The sequence below is a fragment of the Balaenoptera musculus genome, chromosome 7 (genome assembly GCF_009873245.2).
Source record: "Balaenoptera musculus isolate JJ_BM4_2016_0621 chromosome 7, mBalMus1.pri.v3, whole genome shotgun sequence".
Taxonomy (NCBI): Eukaryota; Metazoa; Chordata; class Mammalia; order Artiodactyla; family Balaenopteridae; genus Balaenoptera; species Balaenoptera musculus.
In genome coordinates, this window is record NC_045791.1 from 43,534,607 (window position 1) to 43,557,677 (window position 23,071).

Here is a 23,071-nt window from a genome sequence, read left to right on the forward strand (position 1 = left end):
TTTTTCATTTGCTGCTCTTGTCATGTAATAATTTTATTATTTAAAAAAGTATAGTTCCTAATTATTCTATTCATATACTTGAGCTGATGTTTCTACTGTAGAAAATTCGAAAGAGGTCAGGTCAAAAACAAGCTAATTAGAGCATACTCTTTCTAGGTGTCATTGTAGTATAATTCTTCTGAATAGTTATTAAACCCCATGAAAAATGTGCTCCTGAGGAGTCTCAAATCTGTTCTTGAGAGTTCTCAAGTGAAAGGGAAACAAAACCAACTATCTGGTGGGTGCACTATAGTTAATCTGTGTTCTTTTGTTTGAACATTCTAGTTGTGACTGGTCTTTCAACGGGAAAGGTCTTTGACACTTGTGAATGTTAAATTCTGTCTTGATATGAAATTACTGTAAATGACTTTGCTTGAATTCTTTAGAACATAAGGGGAGCAGTGACGTGTTTTCAGTTATAGTGAAATTGTCTTCCAAAATTAATCACATTCTGATGAAATAGAAAATCAAAATTATGAGGAAAAATGAAATGTTAAGATTTAAAAATTAAAGTCAAGGATATGATGGATCCATGACAGCTGATACTGCTTTTGGTAGGAAGGGTATATGGGGTGAGAAACAAGAGAAGATACCTCTGTCTAATATAGGAAACTAAGATGGTACAGCATAATCTTAATATTCCAAATGTATAGGATGTTACGATCATAAAAATCCAATTTATGTCTTTTCCTTCCCTACCCTCAACATTGTTTTACGTGTTAGATTTACTGGTAACCATGCTCATTTGGTACACTGATCTTTGGGTTTCCTATCTTAAACTTGCGTTACATAGTTTCTAATTTTTCAGTTCATATTATCATTTGGACAGTTCTTTAGGTTATCATACTCACTTAAAATGTGGACAGACATGGCCAGTGTTCTCTCCCACAACATGCATTCAGGGTGGTTCTTTGTGGAATATTTTCTGGGTTGAGCATCCTGGAAGCATGCCACGAGAGCAGGGCAGTGGTCTGCAGTGGGCAGCCTCCCAGTGCTGCTTTTCAAACTGTTGCCAGTGATTTCACAGGCTCTTCCTTCCAGGAGACTGAATGAATGCCTGTGTTGGGCACGAAGGGAAGGCTTAGGGACAATGAAGAGTTAAGTAAGGACTATGGTAGTTACACTTTTCTCTCATTCATTGTATATTCATTTCCTCTGTTTTTACTTGATTACATTCTTACCTGCCTGTGGCATCTCTCTGTTAACTATTAGTTCTTTGTTACCTAGTGTTGTAAACACAAGAGCCTGAGTAATTAGAAGCAAAATGCTTATCAAAAGTAGATAGTAGAATGACAAAACCTAGTTTTGGAAAAGTACCCCTTTCTGTTTTATAGAAAAGGTATTCTTTTACATCATGGGAAACTACTTATTTTATTACCTAGTAAAATACATTTTTGTTCCCATTATATTGCTATATCACTATAGGGAGTTAATTTTGATTTTACTTTAGCTTATAACTAGTTCCACAGTTTCCGGCTACTATTTCCTTCCCACTTGCAGGTTCTGGTTACTATATGCATTTCCTAGTTACTATTTTATAGGCTAACTGAGGTCTTCAAATATTTTATAGCTCAGTCTTTCTACAAGGTTCTTCCTGGGGATTTCCTTGGCATCTATGAAAATTGTAGCATAGGGAGATAGCCAGATACTCTAAACAGGGAATGTAAGTTTCAGTGGGATCTGGAGCAAATGTATGGATCTGTAAAGAGAACTCACATATTTTGACAGTTGTATCAGGATTCCCCTCTAGAGTTTATAGCAGTGGTGTGGAAAAAGGGATGAGAGCCAAATGGACGAATGCTGAGGGCTCCCGTGTTTTAATGTGAGATGTTCTATGTATATAATCTCCTCGTTTAATCCTCACAACAATCCTATATGGGTAGGGATAATTATTTCCATATTATAGGGTCAAGTCACGGAACTAACAAGAAGTGGAGCTAGAGTTGGAACACAAGTCCTTCTGATGCCAAAGCCTATCTACATCAACAACATGTCCTCAGGTAGATAATATCTATAATAATGTTGTCACTGGCTACTTGCTTCATAAATTAAAAAACATTAAACAGTCTGGAATTTTTATTGTAAAATGTAGGTGAAGAGAAGATTCTTGCTTTACAATTTTTTAGGAAACCTAAAATATTTGAGAGGATTTTCCTTCATTATGACGTGTAATACTTGGCCAATGTTTTTAAAATATTTAAGGAATGAGTAAATATTTCATTCATTTTATTCCCTGTGACAATGTATATCTTGACATATTGATGAAGACAGAGGAAACAAATAGTACAACTTTTTAAAGAAGGTTTATACTTCTTACTCCTTTTAGTTTATAAAACATTTTCCTTACTGTTCAGAAACTGATTAGTGCTCTAAACTAATTGTCAAAATGTGTGGTTTCATTATAAAAATTATTTTTGGAAGGAGGCTTCTATTATTAAGCTAATTTGAATGACCAACCTTGTTGTACCTTGACTTGTAATAATGAAAGAAGCGGTACAGAGAGCTGTTTTATTTGAATAATAGACTTGCCAATTAGCCATCAAGTGCTTCCATCTGTGAAATTGTTGATCAGATGGGTTCGCTGGGATGTTTCCAGACTAGGGCATCATAAATGGCACTTGAAAACTGTCACTCTGATGGTGAGGTTTCAAGTACTACACTGCTTGATGCCGTGGAACCTTTTTTTCCTTTTGCAGTACCATGTTTTTTTAGAACATACTGATCCCACTTATGAATTCTGTGGCATCAAGAGAACTTGGGAGACCTGCCACTGATGTAAAGTTCTGCCTAATCTGCTGCTCTGGTCTGTGCTGAGATTAAACCAGAGTATTAACAGCTTCTTTCATGGCCTTCACAGTAATGTTGGTTGGTGATCTGACTGGCACAGGCAGGCAATGCTCATTACCTGTGGGCCATGGAACTGGCACATGTTGGCAAGTTTCTTTGCACTTTCCCAATAATATAAACTCAGTCTCAAGTGTCTTACTCCCTTAAGTAAATGTATAATAGTCTAAGCTATGTAAGTGTTGAGGTTTCTATGTGACAGTTGTATAAAGTGAATTTAACATCTGCCCTATACATTTTTGAGGATTTAAGTTACATATTGGTAATTATTACATTTAAAAATTTAATAACAACTTGGAAATATAAATTTCTGGAAATAATTGTCATATGTCCTTCTTCACAACACTATATCTTTCTTGCTTGGTCTTACATTTTATAGGATGATTTCTTTAGTAAGTTGACTTCCTTGAATACTTGTGGATATGATTAGCTGTTGGAGTCCCTGAATGACATTCCTGTCTGTTAGGCCTGTATCATGCTTTTCTTTTCCCATAAACCCAGATTCCTGAAATTTGGGCAGGCTTCCTGGTCACCAGTCTGTGTGGGGACAAATTCATGTCCTTGTCACTTTGTGGACACCAGCTTGCCCTTCTGTCTGCCCTGGCACAGATCTCTGACCTGCCTAAACTCATTGTGAAAGGCAGTATGTTTTGGGCAATGCTGAAAGAAAGGCACGCTCTGGAGCTAGACCAGATCTAAACGGTGGCTGAGCTCCATGGAAGAGGAAGAGAATGAGAATGCTGTGTCAGTGTGCAGGAAAGTGAGTGGTTTGGGATCTTGTTCCTATTCATTTTTCTTCCAGGGTAGATTTTCATATATTTGAACCATCCTCAGGTACTTCAGCCTCCCGGAGTGGACCATCTATCCCCCAATGAGAGAAAAGTAACGATTCAAATGTTTTGTTGTTTGTTATTTGGGAGTATCTGACCACTGTGCCTTTTTTGTTCTCAAAGGTTTGGCTGTTCCCTCTCCTAGGCAAAAATGTCCAGGAGTTAGTGAATAACATTGATTAGGCAACAGGTTTCTGTTTTACAGGTGAGGAAATTGAGGCATATAGCAATTCACTTGTTCAGTGTACTATATCGTTTGAAGAAATACGACATTTGGAGAAAAAAAAAGTGACTTCAAAGCAGAACTGAAAGACTGTTGCTTTTAAGTGCTCCTCTGTAGAGTAGTAAATGGAAGTAAAAGAAAAGAAGAGAGATGTGACAGTGTGACCTGTGCCTTTCTTCCCAAAAGAATAGAACTTTCCCCTGTGCCTTTTGACCATAGTTACTCTTTCATAGCTTGTAAGCATTTTTTTCCTGATGTTTTTTCTGTCCCTGCTCCTTAATTCCTCAGAAATAGCAACTTGGTAATCTTTTGCATGGTATCCCAAATAGTATTGTGAATAGATGAATGCTTAAGGAAGTTAGGGTAGTGGGCAAGAGTATTTCTAAGAAGTCTTGGAGAGGTGATTTCTGTCCCTTACCCTCTAGCTGTTATGCTTTAGAACTTCTGAGCCTTTTATGCTTCCAAGAGCATAAATCAAGGAGTTTTTTTGAGAACCAAACAAGATATTTTTTAAAAAAGGTAAATAGTTGTTTTAAAATAGGTAGTATATGACATGTTACAGAGTTAAGAAATTAATTGTGCGTATGTTGAATGTGTCCTTGCTGTTTCTGTCCCCTTCCCTAGAAACACCTGTTATCAGTTTCTTTCTGTTCTTCCAAAGATATTCTATATCAATGCTGTCTGATAGAACATTCTGTGAGGGTAGATATGTTTTATAGCTAGCTGCCTAATATGGTAGCCACTAGCCATGTAGCTATCAAGCCCTTAAAGTGTGGGTGGTATGACTAAAGAACTAAATGTTTAAATTTAATTTTAAATAGTTTAAAATTTAAACTTGCATGTGGCCAGTGCTACTATATTAGACAGTGCAGTATACATACTTAATAGTATATTCTGGAGATTGTCCCATTGCATACTTATACATATAAAGCTGCCTCATTTTCTTTAAATGATTGTTTGCTATTCCTTTTTATGGATGAACCATGATTTATTTAACCAGTCCTCTGTCAATAATGCTTAGGTTGTTTCCTATCTTAATGTTTTCACAAGGATATTTACTACAACATTGGCAGCTTTGAATTTAGGCTTCACCACTTACCTTGATCACCTTGGACACATTGGTTGACTTTGAGCCTCAGCTTCCTCATTTATACAAGTAGGCGCAGTAGGATCCACTTCGCAGGATTATGTGATTATTAGAAGTAATTTATGTAAAAGACTCAAGAATGGTCTAGGAGCTCAAATTAGGTGTAGTAGATAATAGCTTTACTGTTACTTATTATTTTAATAATGAGACCATAACAACCCCAGAGGCTGATGTTTAGTGTTGAATTGTGGCAGAAAATTGAGAAAGCTTTGCCTAGCCCATTTTAGGTTTGTAAGTATAGACAGTCTCTACCTTTTATTCACTTGACTTCTCTGAATTGTACATAGCCATCTGTAGATTACTTTTCATATGCTAATTTAGAACTTTTGTATATCAACTGGCAAAATTGTACATTTAAAGCTCTTACATGGTGCCTTGCCTGTCAGCCAATGGTTAAATTTAAGCAAGATCACTGTCTTAATACAACATTGCTTGTGTTTGGATATTTTATGGTATATTTGAATATTGGTGGAAAACAGGAAAATAAAGATGCTTATACTATTTAGAAGCAGCCATAAAATTATATGGATTATGGAAGTATATTATGAGTTTAGATATCATTTTTTTCTTTAGTATTTTCAGGGATGTTGCTTATAAATAAAACCCTTAGAATTTTATTGAAAGAGTAAACTTTTTGCATTGTGATTCCTTGACCACAGGTGAGTTTTTCGTTCTTAATACTCTGGCAACTATTAATAAACTTGTTTTAAGTTTTCCTTGACTTCACTCTTCATAAACATTAAGATCTGTTAACAACACCTTTGCACTTCATATGAATGGTTTTCTTATTCAAAGTTATTAAAGAAAAGTTAGATTAATTTTTTAAAGGCAGTAATCAAAATTTTCACAAGTATGCAGATTAAGAACCAATTTCAAGCATGTTCTATGTCTGTGTATACTACAAAGGAAATGTGCTGGCGGGTTTTTGTTGTTTTTAATCTGAGTACCTAAATGGCATGTTTGTGAGTGAAACTCAGTTAAAGGAAAAACAAAGTATTAGCCTTTTTCTATCTAAATTTAGTATTTAATTCTAAAGCATATATATATTATATTGAAATTAGAATTGCTAGTTTTTGATAGACATCAGTAATTTAAGTATTAGAAGTTTATCGTTAAAAGTAGTAGGTGGAGTGGTAGCAGCTGTGTGCCAGGCACTGTATTATATGCAGTACATATGTTGATACCATTTAATCCTCATAGTAACCAGTACTGTGGGTATGATTAGCCCCATTTCACAACGGAAAGTGAGCCTTAGCTTTAAGCTGTGTAGTGAGGATTCAACCTCACATTTAGTTTTTCTGATTCCGAAATATCTATGCTGTTTACAATATTTTAGTTTGGGAAGGAGTTTTATCAAATTGTTGATAAGCATCATCATCTTCCTTATGTACTGACTTTATAGGAATTGCCCAGTGCAAATGGTTATTCTTTGTTCATGGTGATGGTCTCAGGGCTACCTCTGCAGATGATTTTGAGCAGTAAGTAATAATATTTTTCAGTGTGTAAACAGTAAGGTACATTTGTGTTAATTGAAATGATGCACTGAATCAAAGGGATTGGACTGTGGGTCAGGAGATTTGGTTCTGACGTGTAGATTGCACAGTTGTTTAAATTATCTGTGTTTATTTTCCTGTCTGTATCTGTTCCTATCTGTATGTTCAATAAAAGTGTGATTATACTTCTTTGACCACTTCGTTGTTTTACGGATCAGTAGAAAAACGATGAGAGGATTTAAAAATGTTTTGTAAAGTCATACAGCGTTCAGCGAATACTTTAAAATATTGGCTGTCTCCAAGCACATAACGTTGTGGTGAGTTGTCAAGCCTTGATGAAGCATCCCTAAACTAGATTGTCTCCTAAGACCATAATTTCTCTTAACTTTTGGAGCTGTCTTCGGAACTACAAATTATGAGATAGGAGGTTTGGAAACTGCAGAGAGAAAGGGGAGTGAGAGAGGGAGAGAGAGGGAGTGTGTGTGTGTGTGTGTGTGTGTGTGTGTGTGTGTGTAAGTAAACACAGGTGCTGTAAACCACTTAACATTGTAGGTAGAATCAGGAGTTGATTTTTTTTTTTTTTTGAAAGATAAGAAAACTGCTCTTAAGTTTTAATTGGGCATCTTTGAATGAATGCTATTTTTGCCGTGATGCCTGAATTTGCTGAATTGCTATGACAGATTGTATTATCTACCCTATTTGTAGGCCTTTTTTCAATTTTATGCTTACAAAAGAGTTTTACTTTGTAGTCACTATATTTGAGAAAGATCACAAAAGGAGGTACTTGGGCATTAAATAACTACAATATTCTTGAGTTATAAGAAGTTAGGATAGAAATATTTATAAGCCTTTTATTTTTAATAGCTTTATTGAGATATAATTGGCATACACTAAACTATACATACTTAAAGCACATAATTTGGTAAGTTTTGACACGTATACATACACCTGTGAAACTGTCACTACAATCATGGTGGTGAGCATCCGTCTCCCCCCTCCTGCCAGATTTATTTATGCCATTTCGTAGCCCCTCTCCTTTCACTCTTCCTCATTCCTCAGGCAACAACTCATCTGCCTTTATACATTAGTTTTCATTTTCTAGACTGTTAAACAAATGGAATTTACGGTAGATTTTCTTTTTCGTCTGGCTCTCATTACTATATTTCGAGATTCTTCTCTGAGTGTTTATCAATAGCTCGTTCCCTTTTATTACTAAGTAGTATTTCATTGGCTGGATATACCGCACTTTGTTTATCCATTCACCTATTCATAAATATTTTAGTGTTTTCTGGTTTGGGGCTATTACAAATAAAGCTGCTATGAACACTCTGTACATGTTTTATTTCTCTTGGGTAAATACCTAGAAGTGGAATGGCTGGATTATGTGGCAGGTGTGTGTTTAACTTACTAAAAAACTGCCAAACTTCTCAAAAATGATTTACTGTTTTACATGCCCACTAGCAGTGTGAGAGTTCCAGTTCCTGCACATCCTGGCTAACACTTGGTACATGGTATGGTAAATTTTTAAAATTTTAGCCATTCTAAAAGGTAGTGGTATCTGATTATACTTTTAGTTTGCATTTTCTTAATGGCTAATGATGTTGAACATTTTTTCATGTGCTAATTTGCCATTTATATATCTTTTTTAGTGAGGTCTTTGTTAAAGTCTGCTGCCCAGTTTTTACTGGGCTGTTCTATTAATGAGTTTTCTGAGCTCTTTATGTATTCTAGATATGTCGTTTATCAAATACGTGATTGCAGATATCTTCTCCCAGTCTATGGCTTATTTTTTTATTCTCTTAGTGTTTTTCAAAGAGTGGTGTTCTTAATTTTGGAGTCTAGTTTATAAGATTTTTCTGTTATAAATTATACTTTGGTGTGATATCGAAGAGATTTATGCCAACCCAAGGTCACAAAGATATTCACTTATGTTTTCTTCTAGAAGTTTTATAGTTTAACGTTTTATATTTAGTTCTGTGATCCATTTTGGATTAATTTTTATATATGATGCAAGATACGGATCATGTTCAGTTTTTAAAACATTTTTTGCATGTGAATATCAAATTGTTACAGCATCAGTTGTTGATTATTTTTTTCTCTACCTTTGCATTTGTACCTTTGTTGGAAATCAGTTGTCCCTATATGTATGGCTCTATTTCTGGAGTCTCTATTCTGTCCCGTTATCTATTTATTTATCTTTTTAAGCCAGTACTGCACTGTCTTGAATACTGCAGCTCTATCACACGTGTTGAAATCAGGTTGTGTTAGTCCTCCAGTTGTTGTTGTTGTTGTTTAACAGCGTTGTTTTGGCCATTCTAGGTCCTTTGCATCTTCATATATATTTAAAAATTAGGTATGTCAATTTCAATAAATAAATATCTGCTGGGGTTTTGGCTGATGGTATATAAGACCTACACATCAATTTGGGGAGTATTGACATCTTAACTGTATTGTGTCTTCCAACGCATGAACATAGTATATCTCTCTATTTATTTAGATTTTCTTTAATTTTTCTCAGTAATTTTTTGTAGTTTTCAGTGTACAGAATTTTTATATCCTGTCATGTTTATGTCTAAGTATTTCATATTTTTGATGCTATTATAAGCAGTATTTTTATTTCACTGATTATCTTGTCTGTGAAAAAGACAGTTTTAGGGGACTTCCCTGGTGGTGCAGTGGTTAAGAATCCGTCTGCCAGTACAGGGGACATGGGTTCGAGCCCTGGTCCAGGAAGATCCCACGTGCTGCGGAGCAACTAAGCCCGTGCACCACAACTACTGAGCCTGCGCTCAAGAGCCTGCGAGCCACAACTACTGAGCCTGCGCTCAAGAGCCTGCGAGCCGCAACTACTGAAGCCCATCAGCCTAGAGCCCGTGCTCTGCAACTAGAGAAGCCACCGCAATGAGAAGCTCACGCACCGTAACGAAGAGTAGCCCCCGCTCGCCGCAGCTAGAGAAAGCCCGCTCAGCAACAGAGACCCAATGCAGCCAAAAATAAATTAAAAAAAAAAATCTATTGAAATTTAGACTCAATATGAGTGAATTAGTATATATAAAAAAAGGACAGTTATACTTTTTCCTTTCCAATCTGGATGCCTTTTATTTCTTGCCTTATTAAATTGACTGTAAATGTCAGTAAAATGTTGAATAGAAGTGGTAAAAGTAGTCATTCCTATCCTATTTCTGATCTTAGGGGGAAAGCATTTATTATTTCACTATCAAATATGATATTAGCTGTATGTTTTTTAATAGGTGTTCTTTATCAGGTTACAGAAGTTCTCTACTATTTTTACTTTGTCAGAGTTTTCATCAGGAATGGATGTTGGATTTTGTCAAGTCTCTTTTCTGCATCTTTTGAGATGATCGTGTATTGACCCTTTATCATTATATAATGACCTTCTTTAGCCCTTGTAATGTTTTTTGCTATGAAATTGATAGCATCCTAGCTTTCTTTTGATTGCTATTAATGTGGTGTATCTTTTCCTGTCTTTTTCATGTTAATATATTTGGGTCTTTATTACTTCCTATTTGAAGTAACTTTCTTGTAGGCACTATATAGGTAGGTCTTGTTTGTTTTTAATCCACTCTGATAATCTTGGCTTTTTAATTGAAATTTTAAGATTATTTACATTTAATGCAATTATTGATATGATTAAGTTTCAATCTATTATATTGCTGTTTACTTGGTATTTTTCTCATTTGTTCTTTTGTTGCTTTTTCCTTTTCTACCTCCTTCATGTGTTATTATATTACTTCACTTATAGCATATGAATGTTAAAATAGTATATTTTGTATCTCCTCTGGTATGTTACTGTTGTTATAATTTTTAGTCTCACCTGTTATAAAATCTGTAGTATGTTTTTATTATTTTTGTCTGAGTAGTCTTTGTTTTTGGTGGCGGTGGTAAAATATACGTAACAAAATTTGCCAATTTAACCATTCTTAAGTGTACAGTTCAGTGGCTTTAGGTACATTCACATTGTTGTGCACTTAACACCATCATTCATCTCCAAAAGTTTTTCATCTTCCCTGTACCTATCATTAAACAATAATTCCTCATTCCCCTCTCCTCCAGCCCCTGGCAACCACCATTATACTTTCTGTTTCTATGAATCTAACTACTCTAGGTACCTCATGTAAGTGGATTTATACAATATTTGCCGATTTGTGACTGGCTTATTTTACTTAGCATGATGTCTTCAGGGTTCATTCATGTTGTATCATGTGTCAGAATTTCCTTCCTCCCTCCCTCCCTCCCTCCCTCCCTTCCTCCCTCCCTCCCTTCCTCCCTTCCTCCCTTCCTTCCTTCCTTCCTTCCTTCATTTATGGCTGTGTTGGGTCTTTGTTGTTGCCAGGCTTTCTCTAGTTGTGGTGAGCAGGGGCTACTGTTCATCGCGGTGGGCGGGCTTCTCATTGTGGTGGCTTCTCTTGTTGCGGAGCACGGGCCCTAGGGCATGCGGGCTCAGTAGTTCTGGCTTGCGGGCTCTAGAGCGCAGGCTCAGTAGTTGTGGCGCACGGGCTTAGTTGCTCTGTGGTATGTGGGATCTTCCCAGACCAGGGCTCGAACCCGTGTCCCCTACATTGGCAGGCGGATTCTTAACCACTGCGCCACCAGGGAAGTCCCTCCTTCCTTTTTAAGGCTGAATAATACTCCATGTATGATATACTATGTTTTGTTTATTCATCTGATGATGGACATTTGGGTTGTTTCAACCTTTTGGCTATTGTGAATAATGCTTCTGTGAACATTGGTGTACAAATATCTGTTCTAATCACTGTGTTAAATTCTTTTGGGTATATACCCAGAAGTGGATTTGCTGGATCATATGTTAATTCTGTTTTTAAGTTTTTGAGGAACTGCCATACTATTTTTCACAGCAGTGCATTATCTTTTAGAGATTTAAATAATAAGAAAAAATCATATATTTACCTATGTAGTTATCATTTCCTGTGTTCTTTCTTTTGTGTGGATCTATATTTTATTTTATTTTATTTATTTATTTATGGCTGTGTTGGGTCTTCGTTTCTGTGTGAGGGCTTTCTCTAGTTGCGGCAAGTGGGGGCCACTCTTCATCGCGGTGCGCGGGCCTCTCACTATCGTGGCCTCTCCCGTTGCGGAGCACAGGCTCCAGACGCGCAGGCTCAGCAATTGTGGCTCATGGGCTTAGTCGCTCCGCTGCATGTGGGATCTTCCCAGACCAGGGCTCGAACCCGTGTCCCCTGCATTGGCAGGCAGATTCTCAACCACTGCGCCACCAGGGAAGCCCTGGATCTATATTTTTATCTCGTATTATTTTCCCTTTGCCTGAAGGACATAACATTTTTTGTAATGCAGGTCTGCTGCCCATTAAAAAAATTGGACTATTTTTCTTTTAATATTGAGCTGTAGAAGTTCTTTATATACTGTGGACTCAAGCCTCCTTATATGATTTACAAATATTTTCTTCCAGTCTGTGGGCTCTCTTTTCACTTTCTTGATGGTGATCAGCCTTCTCTTTTATGATGTGTGCTTTTTTATTTTTCCTTTGGCCGCACAGCGCAGCATGCGGGATCTTAGTTCCCTGACCACGGATCAAACCTGCACCCCCTGCAGTGGAAGCACAGAGTCTTAACCACTGCACCTCCAGGGAAGTCCTATGACTTGTGCTTTTGATGTTATACTAAGAAATCATTGTTTAGCCAGAGTTCATGAAGATTTACTCCTCTGTTTTCTTCCAAGAGTTTTATGATTTTAGCTCTTGCATTTAGTTCTGTGATCCACTTTGTGCATGGTGTGAGGTCATACTTTTGCATATAGATATCTAGTTTTCTCAGCACTATCTGTTGAAAAGACTCTTCTTTCCCCATTGAATTGTCTTGGCTCCTTTATCAAAGATTTATTGACCATAAATGTTGGGATTTATTTCTGAACTTTCAAATCTGTTTCATTGATCTCAGTATCTCTCCTTATTGTTCTGTAATACTTTAAAGATTTTTCTCTTTATCACTGGTTTTTAGTTATGATATGCAGTGTATAGTTTTCTTCATATTTCTTGTGCTTGTGGTTTGTTGACCTTCCCATATCTGTAGATTTATTATTTTCATCAAGTTTCAACAGATTTTGAAATTATTTTTTATAATATTTTTTCTGTCCTCCTACCACCTTTCCCACCCTTTCAAGGATCCTGATGACATGTATATTTTTCTTACAGTAGTTGTCCCTGCTGATGGCTCTGTTAATTTTTTTCCAATGTCTTTGGTCTCTGTGTTTCATTTCCTATTGCTGTGTCTTCAAGCTCACTCAATTTTTTCTTGTGCAGTGTTTGATCTTTCATTAAATCTATCCAATATATTTTTCATCTTACAGCATTTTTTTCTATCTTTTGGCCACCCATGGACACCCTAGAGATAGAGCTCCCCCAAGCCCCTCTAAATTCACCGCATATTTTATCCTGTTGCCACTGATGTATTGTGGCATTCATCATAAGAAGTTTAATTTGGGTCATTTTTATGTCTTTCATGTCTTAACTTATTGACAGTTGTAATAAGACTTTAATGTCCTTGTCTCTTAATTTTAACATCTATGTTGGTTCCAGATTGGTTTCAATTAATTGATTTATCTCCTCATTGTGGGTCATATTTTCTTGCTCTTTTGCATGCCTGGTAATTTTTTTTACTAGTGCCTGACATTGTGAGTTTTACTTTGTATGTTGGCTGTTTTTTATTTTTATAGAATATTCTTGATACTTGTTATGGGATACAGTTAAATTACTTGGAACCTGTTTGATTCTTTCTATTTTGCTTTTAAAATTTGTTAGGTGAGACTGGAACAGTGCTTAGTCTTGGGCTCATTATTTCCACTACTGAGGCAAGAACCTTTCTGTCTAATCAATGCCTTGTGCATTTTAAAGTTTTTCTGTTTGGCTGATGGGAAAAGCATTATTACCAGTGCTATGTGAGAGGTAGGTACTCCTCCCTCTAATCTTTTTGGGTGTTCTTAACCCAGCCTTTAAGTAGTTTCCTCATATACCTGCACTGATTAGTACTCAGTTGAATATTCAAGGAGGACCCTCAGAAGATCCCAAGGTTTTTCTCCCTTTGGAGCTATTTTCTCTCTGGTAGTCTGTCCTGATAACTCTAGCTGCTTTGGTATCCCAGTAATCTCAGCTCTTAACATCCCAATTTAGAGAGTCCAGTAGTCTTTGCCTGGTTTCCTTTCCCCTGCACCGTAGCCTGGAAACTGTCTCAAGGCAATAAGCTAGGGTAGTAGCAGGGTTCACCTCCTTTGTTTCCGGGTTCTCAGAGATCACTGTCTTTTGTTGCCTGACCAGTGTCTTGCAAGCTATTGTTTTATATAGTTTTATCTTTTTTATTTGTTTCTGGTGAGAACGTAAATTTAGTCCCTGTTACTCTATCTTGGACATAAGCAGATGTCTTTTTTATTTACTTTATAATAAGAAAAATTTGTGTGGGACTGGATATTCTAGATGGATTCTCTTTTCTAGTGGAACTTTAGAGAGATCAGTGTTAAAATTGTACTTAGATTTTAAGAAAATATGCTGACATTGAACAGTTAATTGAAACCAAATTAACAGAAAGTGCTGTTCTTTCTTAGCGTTCAGAGACAGTAAATAAACAAGATAGGTTATTGCTTTATGGACACATAAAATTTAATGTGTAAGGCAGGATTTCTTAAACAGGATAGATAGCACAAATACTAACAGGATAGATTGATAAATTTACATTGAAATTTAAAATTCGTTTTCCTTTATAAACGTGATTATAAAATAAATAGTTAATATTTGTGGAACACTTAGATGTGCCAGGCACTGTTCTAAGTACTTTAAATATATTAACTCATGCAGTCTTTCCAACAACTATATGAAGTTGTGTTATTGTTAAGAGTCCTCATTTTTTCAGATAAAACTGAGGCATGAAGAAATGTAAAAAGCAAAGTGGGGAGCTGCAGATTGGGAAGGATATATCTAACATATAATGGACAAAGCACTAGTCATCAGTATATATATTTTGCTTCTACAAATCAATAAGAAAAAGACATACATTTTTAAATGCGCGAAAGATAGGAACATTAGAAGAAGAAACACAAATGGTTTATAAACATGTATAAGCTAGCGGTAGTATACAACCACCTTGTACATTTTGGTAAAATCTAGTAATGTTGAAGATTTGCTTATCCTACATCCTAGGAGATCTTTTCCTAATTATATTCCCTAGGGAAAGTCTCCCACATGGATACAAGAACATTCACAACAGCATTGTTTATAACCCTTCGGTACTCCTTTCTTAAAGGGCCAGATAGTAAATATTTTAGACTTGTGGACTAAATGGTTTCTGTTGCAACCACTCAATTTCACTCTGCCATTGTAGTGTTAAAGCAGCCATACATACATAATACAAAATGAATGTGCCTGCCTGTGTTCCAATAAAACTTCATTTTTTAAAAACAGTCAGCTGGTTCTCCCACAGGCCCTAGTTTGCTGATCTCTAGTTTATAATATCAAAAAATTGAAAACAACCTAATTGTCCATCAGTAGGAGAATGTGTACATAACTTTGCTTAACAGTGGACTTTTGTAAAGTAGGTGATCTACACATATCAATCAGCATGATTAATCTGTACCAACATGCTGGAGGAAAAAAGCAAGTGGAGGAATAATACATTCTAAGTTTTAATATACAATTTAAAAACATACAAATACTATAAAATATATTACCTATATGTACTTACATAGTGAAAGTGTAAGGAAATGCATGATATCACCAAAAATTAGAATAGTAGGTACAACAGGGGGTATGGAGAAGATGCGGTCAATCAGGGAGGATGACACAGGAGCTTCAGCCTAACTTTTGGTGATGTTTTATTTCATAAGCTGTTTAGTGAGTGTATTATTTATTAGGTCTTTTGTGTCTCTGAAATATTTTATAATAAGGTTTAAAAGAAACAGAGTTTAAAAGAAATTAACAGTGGTTGGTTTGAAAAAAACATTTGTTGTTTGCTCTGTGGATAGGTGTCACTTGGCTCTCTTTTTCTCTCAACTGCTCACACACCTGCCTCATTGGCCTCTCTGACACCCAGGAAGGCAACTTTCTACTCTTAGGCCTAAAACAGATTAGTTCCCTAAACAATAACCCTCGTGTCCAGTCTGCTGCCTAATTGGTTTACTATCTCAGTCTCTTGTTCTCTTTCTAAGTATACTTCAAGCATATTAGTTTCCTTTTCTCTAGCCTCTCATTTATTCGGCCTTTTGGATATACTTATCCTCCTGGAGAAGGGATCTAAAGTTCTTAACGGAGACCACACAAGCATAGGATTGCCTTTGGCATTTTCATGTGTGCTTGGCTCACAGAGACATCAGAATGCCTTGCTTGGCATGTTTGTGGGTGAGATAGTGATCAAAAAATAAAAGCCAAAACTGCATTTATTTATGAAGAAATTGAAGAGTTATTTATTGAGCATCTTTTTGTAATTCCTCAAGTGTCCCATGTCATTCTTCTCATTCATTCATGACTTTGTATAAGGAATTCTCTCTAAACGAATGTCCTTTGCCTCCATTGTTTGTCTAATGAATTACTACTTACTCTCCTTCCACAGTGCTTAGATAATCCCCTTTCCCCAGAAGTCTTCTATGGTATGTCAGTGAGGAAGGCGGGGGTATGCTTTAGCAACAACCCTTAAACCTCAACCGCTTAAAACTACAAAGCTTTCTTTTTTTGTTCGCGCTGGGTCGGCTGGGTACTATTCTGTGGTGTCATCCTTACTCTGGGACTCAAGCTGATAGAACATCATCACTGAGCACTGGCTCTTAAAAAGCTTTGACTGGGAATGACAGGTCACCTCTGCTTACATCTCATGGGCTAAAGCAAGTCACATGTTCACATCTAACTTCAATCAAGGAGATGCAGTTCTATGATGTTCCAGAGAGAAGGGCTGTAGCAGTAATTGTCACCCATGATGTCTCCAAACCTGGTTAATCTCTCATTTCATATTTCTGTGACACTGTGTAAAACCTTTGTATTTCACTGAGTTGAAATGATAATAAAACCCTATAGTAATATTGAATGTGATATGTTTGGCAGTTGGCTTTAGACCTCTGAAGTTCCTAGCCAGGTAGCTGGGCAGACTTACCTCAGTCATTTCATTAACCTTGCAATAATGAAATCTTTGCTTTATAAGTTTACAACAGTGGTTCTCAACCTTGGCTGTACTTTAGAATCACTCACCCCAGAGCAGTTTAAATCAGAGTCTCGGAGGGTGGGTCCAGGCGTCAGAATTTTTTAAGCTCGCCAGGTGATTCTGAGGAATAAACAGGGTTTAAGAACCACTGGCTTCCATGTTCATTGCTTGTTTGCTCTTTGGGGAGGCCCTTTGAAAATAAGGCTTTATTTTTATTATATCCCCAAGGCTTATTCTCTTGCCTATTTTTTTGGTACCAAACCCATATTACAATTATATATATATTTTTATATTTACTTGTATAATTATCTGTCTCCTACATACATTTTAAGGACTAGCACCACATGTAATTGGTTCATCATATACCTAGTTCATGTCATAGTATGTAGCACATACAGTTTCCCCAAGTCCTTCTTTTCCTTTTTCTCTCCCTAGCCATGCCCACAATTTTTGGATTCCCTCTACTCTGTATGGTACTTTTTCTTATATAATACATGGTTCCTTGGTCTTTCTCTTCTTTCATTAGATGAGATAAATAACATATTTGAAAAAATATAAAGCAAGATGCACCCAAACAGGCAAGGTTATTAAAGTGTTCTGTGTTAACACCTCTAGGGCCTGGCTTTTATGGCTGCTTAGTGGCTCTAATAAGCTGGTCACAGTAGCATCCACTTAACCCTCAGCTCCTCTGATCAGTGATCCAGCTAGTCTTGAACTCTGTCTTCTCTTCCAGGGATACCCATTGCTTGGATGTCAGGTAATCAGCTTTTTATAAATATTTGTTGAAAAAATATTTTATTTTGAGAACTATATGTTAAAGAGAAATAGCCCTTGGCCTCAAGACTATAAGTCAGATATAATATTTGTACAACTTCTATAAACCAAAGAGATACTACATATTACTATAAGCATTTTGTATGGAAAACACGCCATCTTCTCTCTTGTCTTATAACTGTGTATTTCTTTTAAGCATGTCAGAGAACTCCAAACTGTTTGATTTACATTCTGAAGTGCTGGATATTTTTCATAAAAGGCAAAGTGTGGATAAGAAAAAAAAATGAAAAAAAAAATGACCTTTAAAAAAAGTCACATTCCCTGTAAAACACCCATCGAAATGGAAGCAGTATTAACTCATGTTTGGCTTCTTAAGAATCCATGCTTCAGTCAGCCCATTTTATTTTTTTAAAAAACTTTGAATGGTAATGTACAGGATGATTGCTGTTTCATGTCTTTGTGCCTTTAGATGTCAGTTTCTTTCCTTGCCACTCTCCTCTCTTTTTTTTTTTTTTTGCTTGGAAAAGTTATACATATTTTTCAATTCTTAGTATAAGGGAAAATTGTATCAAATACATAGCTCTGGCTTCTTTGCCCCCTATACATGCTTTTGTGGTGCTTTTATAGTTTTTCTTGCCTGCCTTCTGGTTTGTAAACATTTTGAGGACAGGGGCCTGTTTACCTTTGTATAACCAGTACATGGCAGTGTGCTCTCACGTCTGTGGTTGTTGAGTGAATAAATAAAAACATGCATTCTTTGTATATGTGTGTGTAACATTCCATACATGACTTTGCATACTATACTTTAAAAGATGAGCTACTTAGTGAATTATGAATGCTTCCCAAAATAACCAGTTTATTTGTGGCTGACTATATTTTACATGTTTTGTAATTTAAATACATAAATAGTTGAACAGTATAAAAGGAGAAAGGGCCACCAGTGACTGTAAGAACTTTAAAGTCAAAGCCAGTTGTAGGGTCTGTTGTGCAACAGTTCTGATGCCTTAATGTTCTGTTGTAGGACTTTCGAGGTTCTGCTTGATTCTGGGACCCTATTTCCAGTATAAAAGATAGCATGTTTTAGCCACTCCTAAATGTTTCTAGTTACAGCTTCTGAAGTTTGACTAATCAAACCTCTGTGGATGATGCTTCTTTATAGCAGAGGTAGTTAAACACTGTGCTTGTTCCTCCCTCATTGCTATGGGGCAGAGTGAAAGTCACCCAGAGTGGGAGACAATAGGTCCTTGTTCTGGTAAGACAGATTTCACAAAAAATGTCTCAAGTGGTTGGTGCTTATGGCATTTTTTACACACACACATACACACACATTTTCAAGTAGGTGAAAATGTTTCAAAGTGAATATCAAGGGCGGTCTTAAAGAGAAAGAAATGTCACAGCTGGGCATTGTTCACTAGGCCGCCAGCCCCTATGTTATTTTGATCAGGTGTCTTTTTAACCAAGTAATGGTGTCATCTCCCCTTCTCCCCGACTGTTACCTTGCCTTACCCCACTGCCTGTTCCCCACTGAAATTTTTATATTCTCAAAATATTGGCTCCAGGGTGGCCACTTAGCTTTGCTGTATTGGAGGAGCTAAGTAGGGCTAGGGAAAAAAGTCAGTTTTCAGAGAGGAGGAACTGAGTTTGTCATAATTGGAATGCTTGAAAGAAGGAGACGAATGAAAAGAAGGAGGAAAAGAATAAAGAATAGGATGTAGGAATATAGCATGTATGATTCCCATTTTTTGACATCCTCAACCATTAAATTTCCCATTATTATCTAAGCCCTTGCTGATCAAGTTTTTAATAAGTGTATTGTTGGTTATAGTTACTTGAGAGCCCAGCTATGTTACAACAGTGGATGAAATTATGTCTCTGTTGTCATGCTGGTAGTTTTTTTATTGATTTATCACAAGGCATAATTTTAAGCATGATAGATTTTCTAATGTTTAGTTCTTACTCTGATAATATATATATATTTTTTGGCTGCGTTGGGTCTTCGTTGCTGCGTGCGGGCTTCCTCTAGTTGTGGCGAGCGGGGGCTACTCTTCGTTGCGGTGCGTGGGCTTCTCATTGCAGTGGCTTCTCTTATTGCGGAGCACGGGCTCTAGGCGCGCAGGCTTCAGTAGTTGTGGCTCGTGGCTCTAGAGTGCAGGCTCAGTAGTTGTGGTGCTCGGGCTTAGTTGCTCCGTGGCATGTGGGATCTTCCTGGACCAGGGCTCGAACCCGTATCCCCTGCATTAGCAGGCGGATTCTTAACCACTGCGCCACCAGGGAAGTCCTCTGATAATATTTTTATTAAAGGAGATACTTCCAAGATTACTCAACGATGAAAGGTGTAGCATATGTATGTTAATTTTTTAAATTGTAATATTTAGAATATTATTTATATAGTTGAGTTTTAAATATCTATAATGCTCATATGGGAATATTAGTATTTATAAATAAGGCATTTCAGAAGTAATGCATCATTATTTTAACATTTCCATTCTTATTCTTCTTTCCTTCTTTTTGTCTCTCTTTTTTTTTTTTTCTTTAAAAGAATTAATGTGCCATCTGGAAACCTCTGAGATCATGCTATAAAAGGAATTTTGGCTTTTTGGCAACCAGTCCTCAGGATATGCTGTGACTGTGCACCTTATCAGAATAATGAAACTTAATTAGAAAGGTGTTTATCTCATATATGTTCCAAAACATTTTCATAATGGGGATTCTTGTATGGACATTGTGGAAATAAAAAAATTATTACTACTCTATCCCCGGGTTAAGGTGGTTAAGTTATCATCATGAAGTAGTCCTTGGATCTTGAACAGAAATGTAAATCAAAACCCTATGTGGCTAAATGGTTCTGAGCTATTTTTAAACACTATATCCTATATCTTTTTTCAGTGTTAAAATAAGAATACATTTAGTTTATATGTTTTTCAGAGGGGAGAGTTGCAGTATTACCATGCAATTAACTTGCTCTGTTCTTCTCTTCTGGAATAATGTAGTCATTGGAACTGTCAGCCAAAGGACCTTTATTTGGAACTCTTTTTTTTAACTCTTAAAAAGTAACAAGTTTTTAAAATTAATTGAGAGAAAACAGCTGAAAGCATGCATTGAAAGGGTTAAGTCGACATGAAAGAATTCATTTCCACTTTAATGACCTAGCCTTGCTGGGTTAGGACTATGGGGAACATGCTTCTGACTTGTACTCCTATTGCCAATTAACACCTCCTATTACAGGTTGCCTCAGCTAGTCATTGAAGCTTAGACAGTAGAAATAGTTTACATGCAGCTTGTTTTTCACACTAGTCGTTTAATACTCACAAAATTAAAGTATTAAAAGGTTGTTTCTTACCTTGCTGGGTAAGAGATAAACAATACAGTGGTAGTTATTTGTGAATGTTTGAATTTGCTTATTTTCTGTTCAGGTTTTTTTTTCCCCTTCAGGGGTTATTAACTGAGGAAACTGAAGGTGGTGGTTTTATCAAATTTTAAATTTTTTGACAGAATGTGTCGAAGGTTATGTTGCATACCATAAATTAAGAATTACTTTCTGTCTGCTTTCCAATATATTATATGTTTAGGTTTTATTTTGTTTTTAAAAATATAGTCATTTGTTAATAAAACTTGTTTTCTCTTTGTTGAAAAATATTTTAACAGACCTCTAAAAATAATTCTATAATGCAGGACCAAATACACACCTTAAAACAGCCATTATAAAAATAAATAAGTCCAGGTAATATTTTAATCCTAGAATAACTTTTTAATAAATTTTGAAATGCTTTATGTCATTTCCTAAGGTAACTTTATATTTTTGGGTTTTTTTTGGAGTGTTGCAGTTCAGTGATACTACTTATTTTACATTTCTTTTTAAGTGACACTTTGGTTCATGTTTAATCAGCAGGTACTTTAATAACATTATAAAATTGGCTAAATAATTGATACCAGTTCACACTAAGAGAAAGGTGGAGTAATATAACTAATAGTGTTAACATATTTGTTAAAAGGCCTGAGTAGGTAACACTTTGAGGCATTAGTTTTTATCCTGTTATAATGGCAAATGCCTTTTTTTTTAACACTTAGTCAACAAGGGCTGCCCAAGTAAAAGTCACAGCCTTTTATGCTGGATCAGATTTTAACCTTCTAAATGGGGGGGGAAAACCTACAAAAACACAAAAAAACAACTCATGTCTCATTTAATTTTACCACATTTAAAATTTGTGGACCTGGATGATAATTTCTGTTTTACTAAATGTGACAGATAAAACTCGTACAGAGGTAAGTTTGATGCCCTTGTGGGGTCCCTAATAGGTATTATATCACTGGTTAGGTAGATTTTCATGCACGTATAAAGGTCAGTCACACTGCTTGTGCCTATGGCTCACCTATTTTACCCTGCAGTTCTGTTAGATAGCTAACTTATACTCTTAGTCAGTTTAAAGGTATGGATTCCCCCCTACCTCATTTTAAACAAACTTATTTTAAAGAGTCAGGCTTACTTAAGTGATTTCAAAATTGTGCCTATAGGATTTGAGCATTGTGGATTTATATAGCAAAAGTAATTATTTCAGTTTCTTATTTGTATGAGGGGTATGTGCATTTTAGTTCCATGTTTTTTTACAGAAATATATAACTAAATCATATTCCAGTTTTCAAATTGTTACATTCATTTAAGTTTTAACAGTAGACTATAAAGTTGTAGAACATTCAGATATTTCTTATTTTACTTATTTGTTGTCAGTGATGTGTGTGTGTGCTTTTTGTGAAATACAGACCAATTTTCTTTAGTTTTTTATTTTATTTTTTCTTTTGCTTAATACCACTTTAGTTATAAAAGTACCTTCAGTTATTCTCATAGTTGTTTTTAAAGAACCTTGGAGTTTAAGTTACATCATGTTCAATCTTTTAAAAAAAATGACTTTCTGTACTTGTTTATTGTGGTTAGATAGTTGTTATAAGGTCAACAGAGTTAACTTGACTAGTTCAAACACCATGTAAATTGGTAATTTTAGAGCTATGCTGTTGATTAAACATCAGAAACAAACATTTTCTTCGTTGTTTATTTTTTAGAATAATAACAGCCAAAGCCAATTTTTGAAATTCAAAAAATATTTGGGCCCAGGTTTTCATTTGATTTATATCACTGTATAGTTTTTTACTTTAGTTTACCCAGCATTTAGCTTAGTTTCTTTTTTTTTTAGTTTCTTAAACATAATAAATTCTCAATAAATGAAAGATATTTGAAAGTAATTCAAATTCTGTACATTTATTCAAATTTTTTTCATCCTGTGAATGGAACACATGTAATTTGTCATTGTATGTGATCACCATATGTCCATTTTAGTTGAATGTAAAATAGACTAACAGTAGTTGATTTAAATCTAACATTAAAGTTTGTATCACTTTCTACTTGTGAAATCTTTTGTTTCTCATTAAAGTCATAGGATTGTAAATATGAGACATGAGGGCAGGGGTAAAGGGACGTGGAAACTTCCTGTGGGTGAGGAATAAAAACCATCCTAAATCTCTTTTCCTGGGTGGCACCTCCCAATCCTGGAAGTCCC

The 23,071-nt window shown here is 35.8% G+C and overlaps 1 protein-coding gene across 3 annotated transcripts in view; it reads left to right on the forward strand.

Moving 5' to 3' along the window:
* Positions 1–23,071, forward strand: part of PSMD14 (proteasome 26S subunit, non-ATPase 14) — a 90,891-nt gene that overhangs the window by 17,405 nt on the left and 50,415 nt on the right. The window contains exon 1 of one of the 3 annotated variants that reach the window (XM_036857269.1): positions 3,570–3,643. The exons of the other annotated variants lie outside the window; for them this stretch is intronic. Coding sequence (XP_036713164.1) covers positions 3,599–3,643 — 45 coding nt within the window. The 5' untranslated portion in view covers positions 3,570–3,598. Of the gene's footprint in view, positions 1–3,569; positions 3,644–23,071 lie in introns of those variants that run through there. 3 annotated transcript variants of the gene reach the window in all.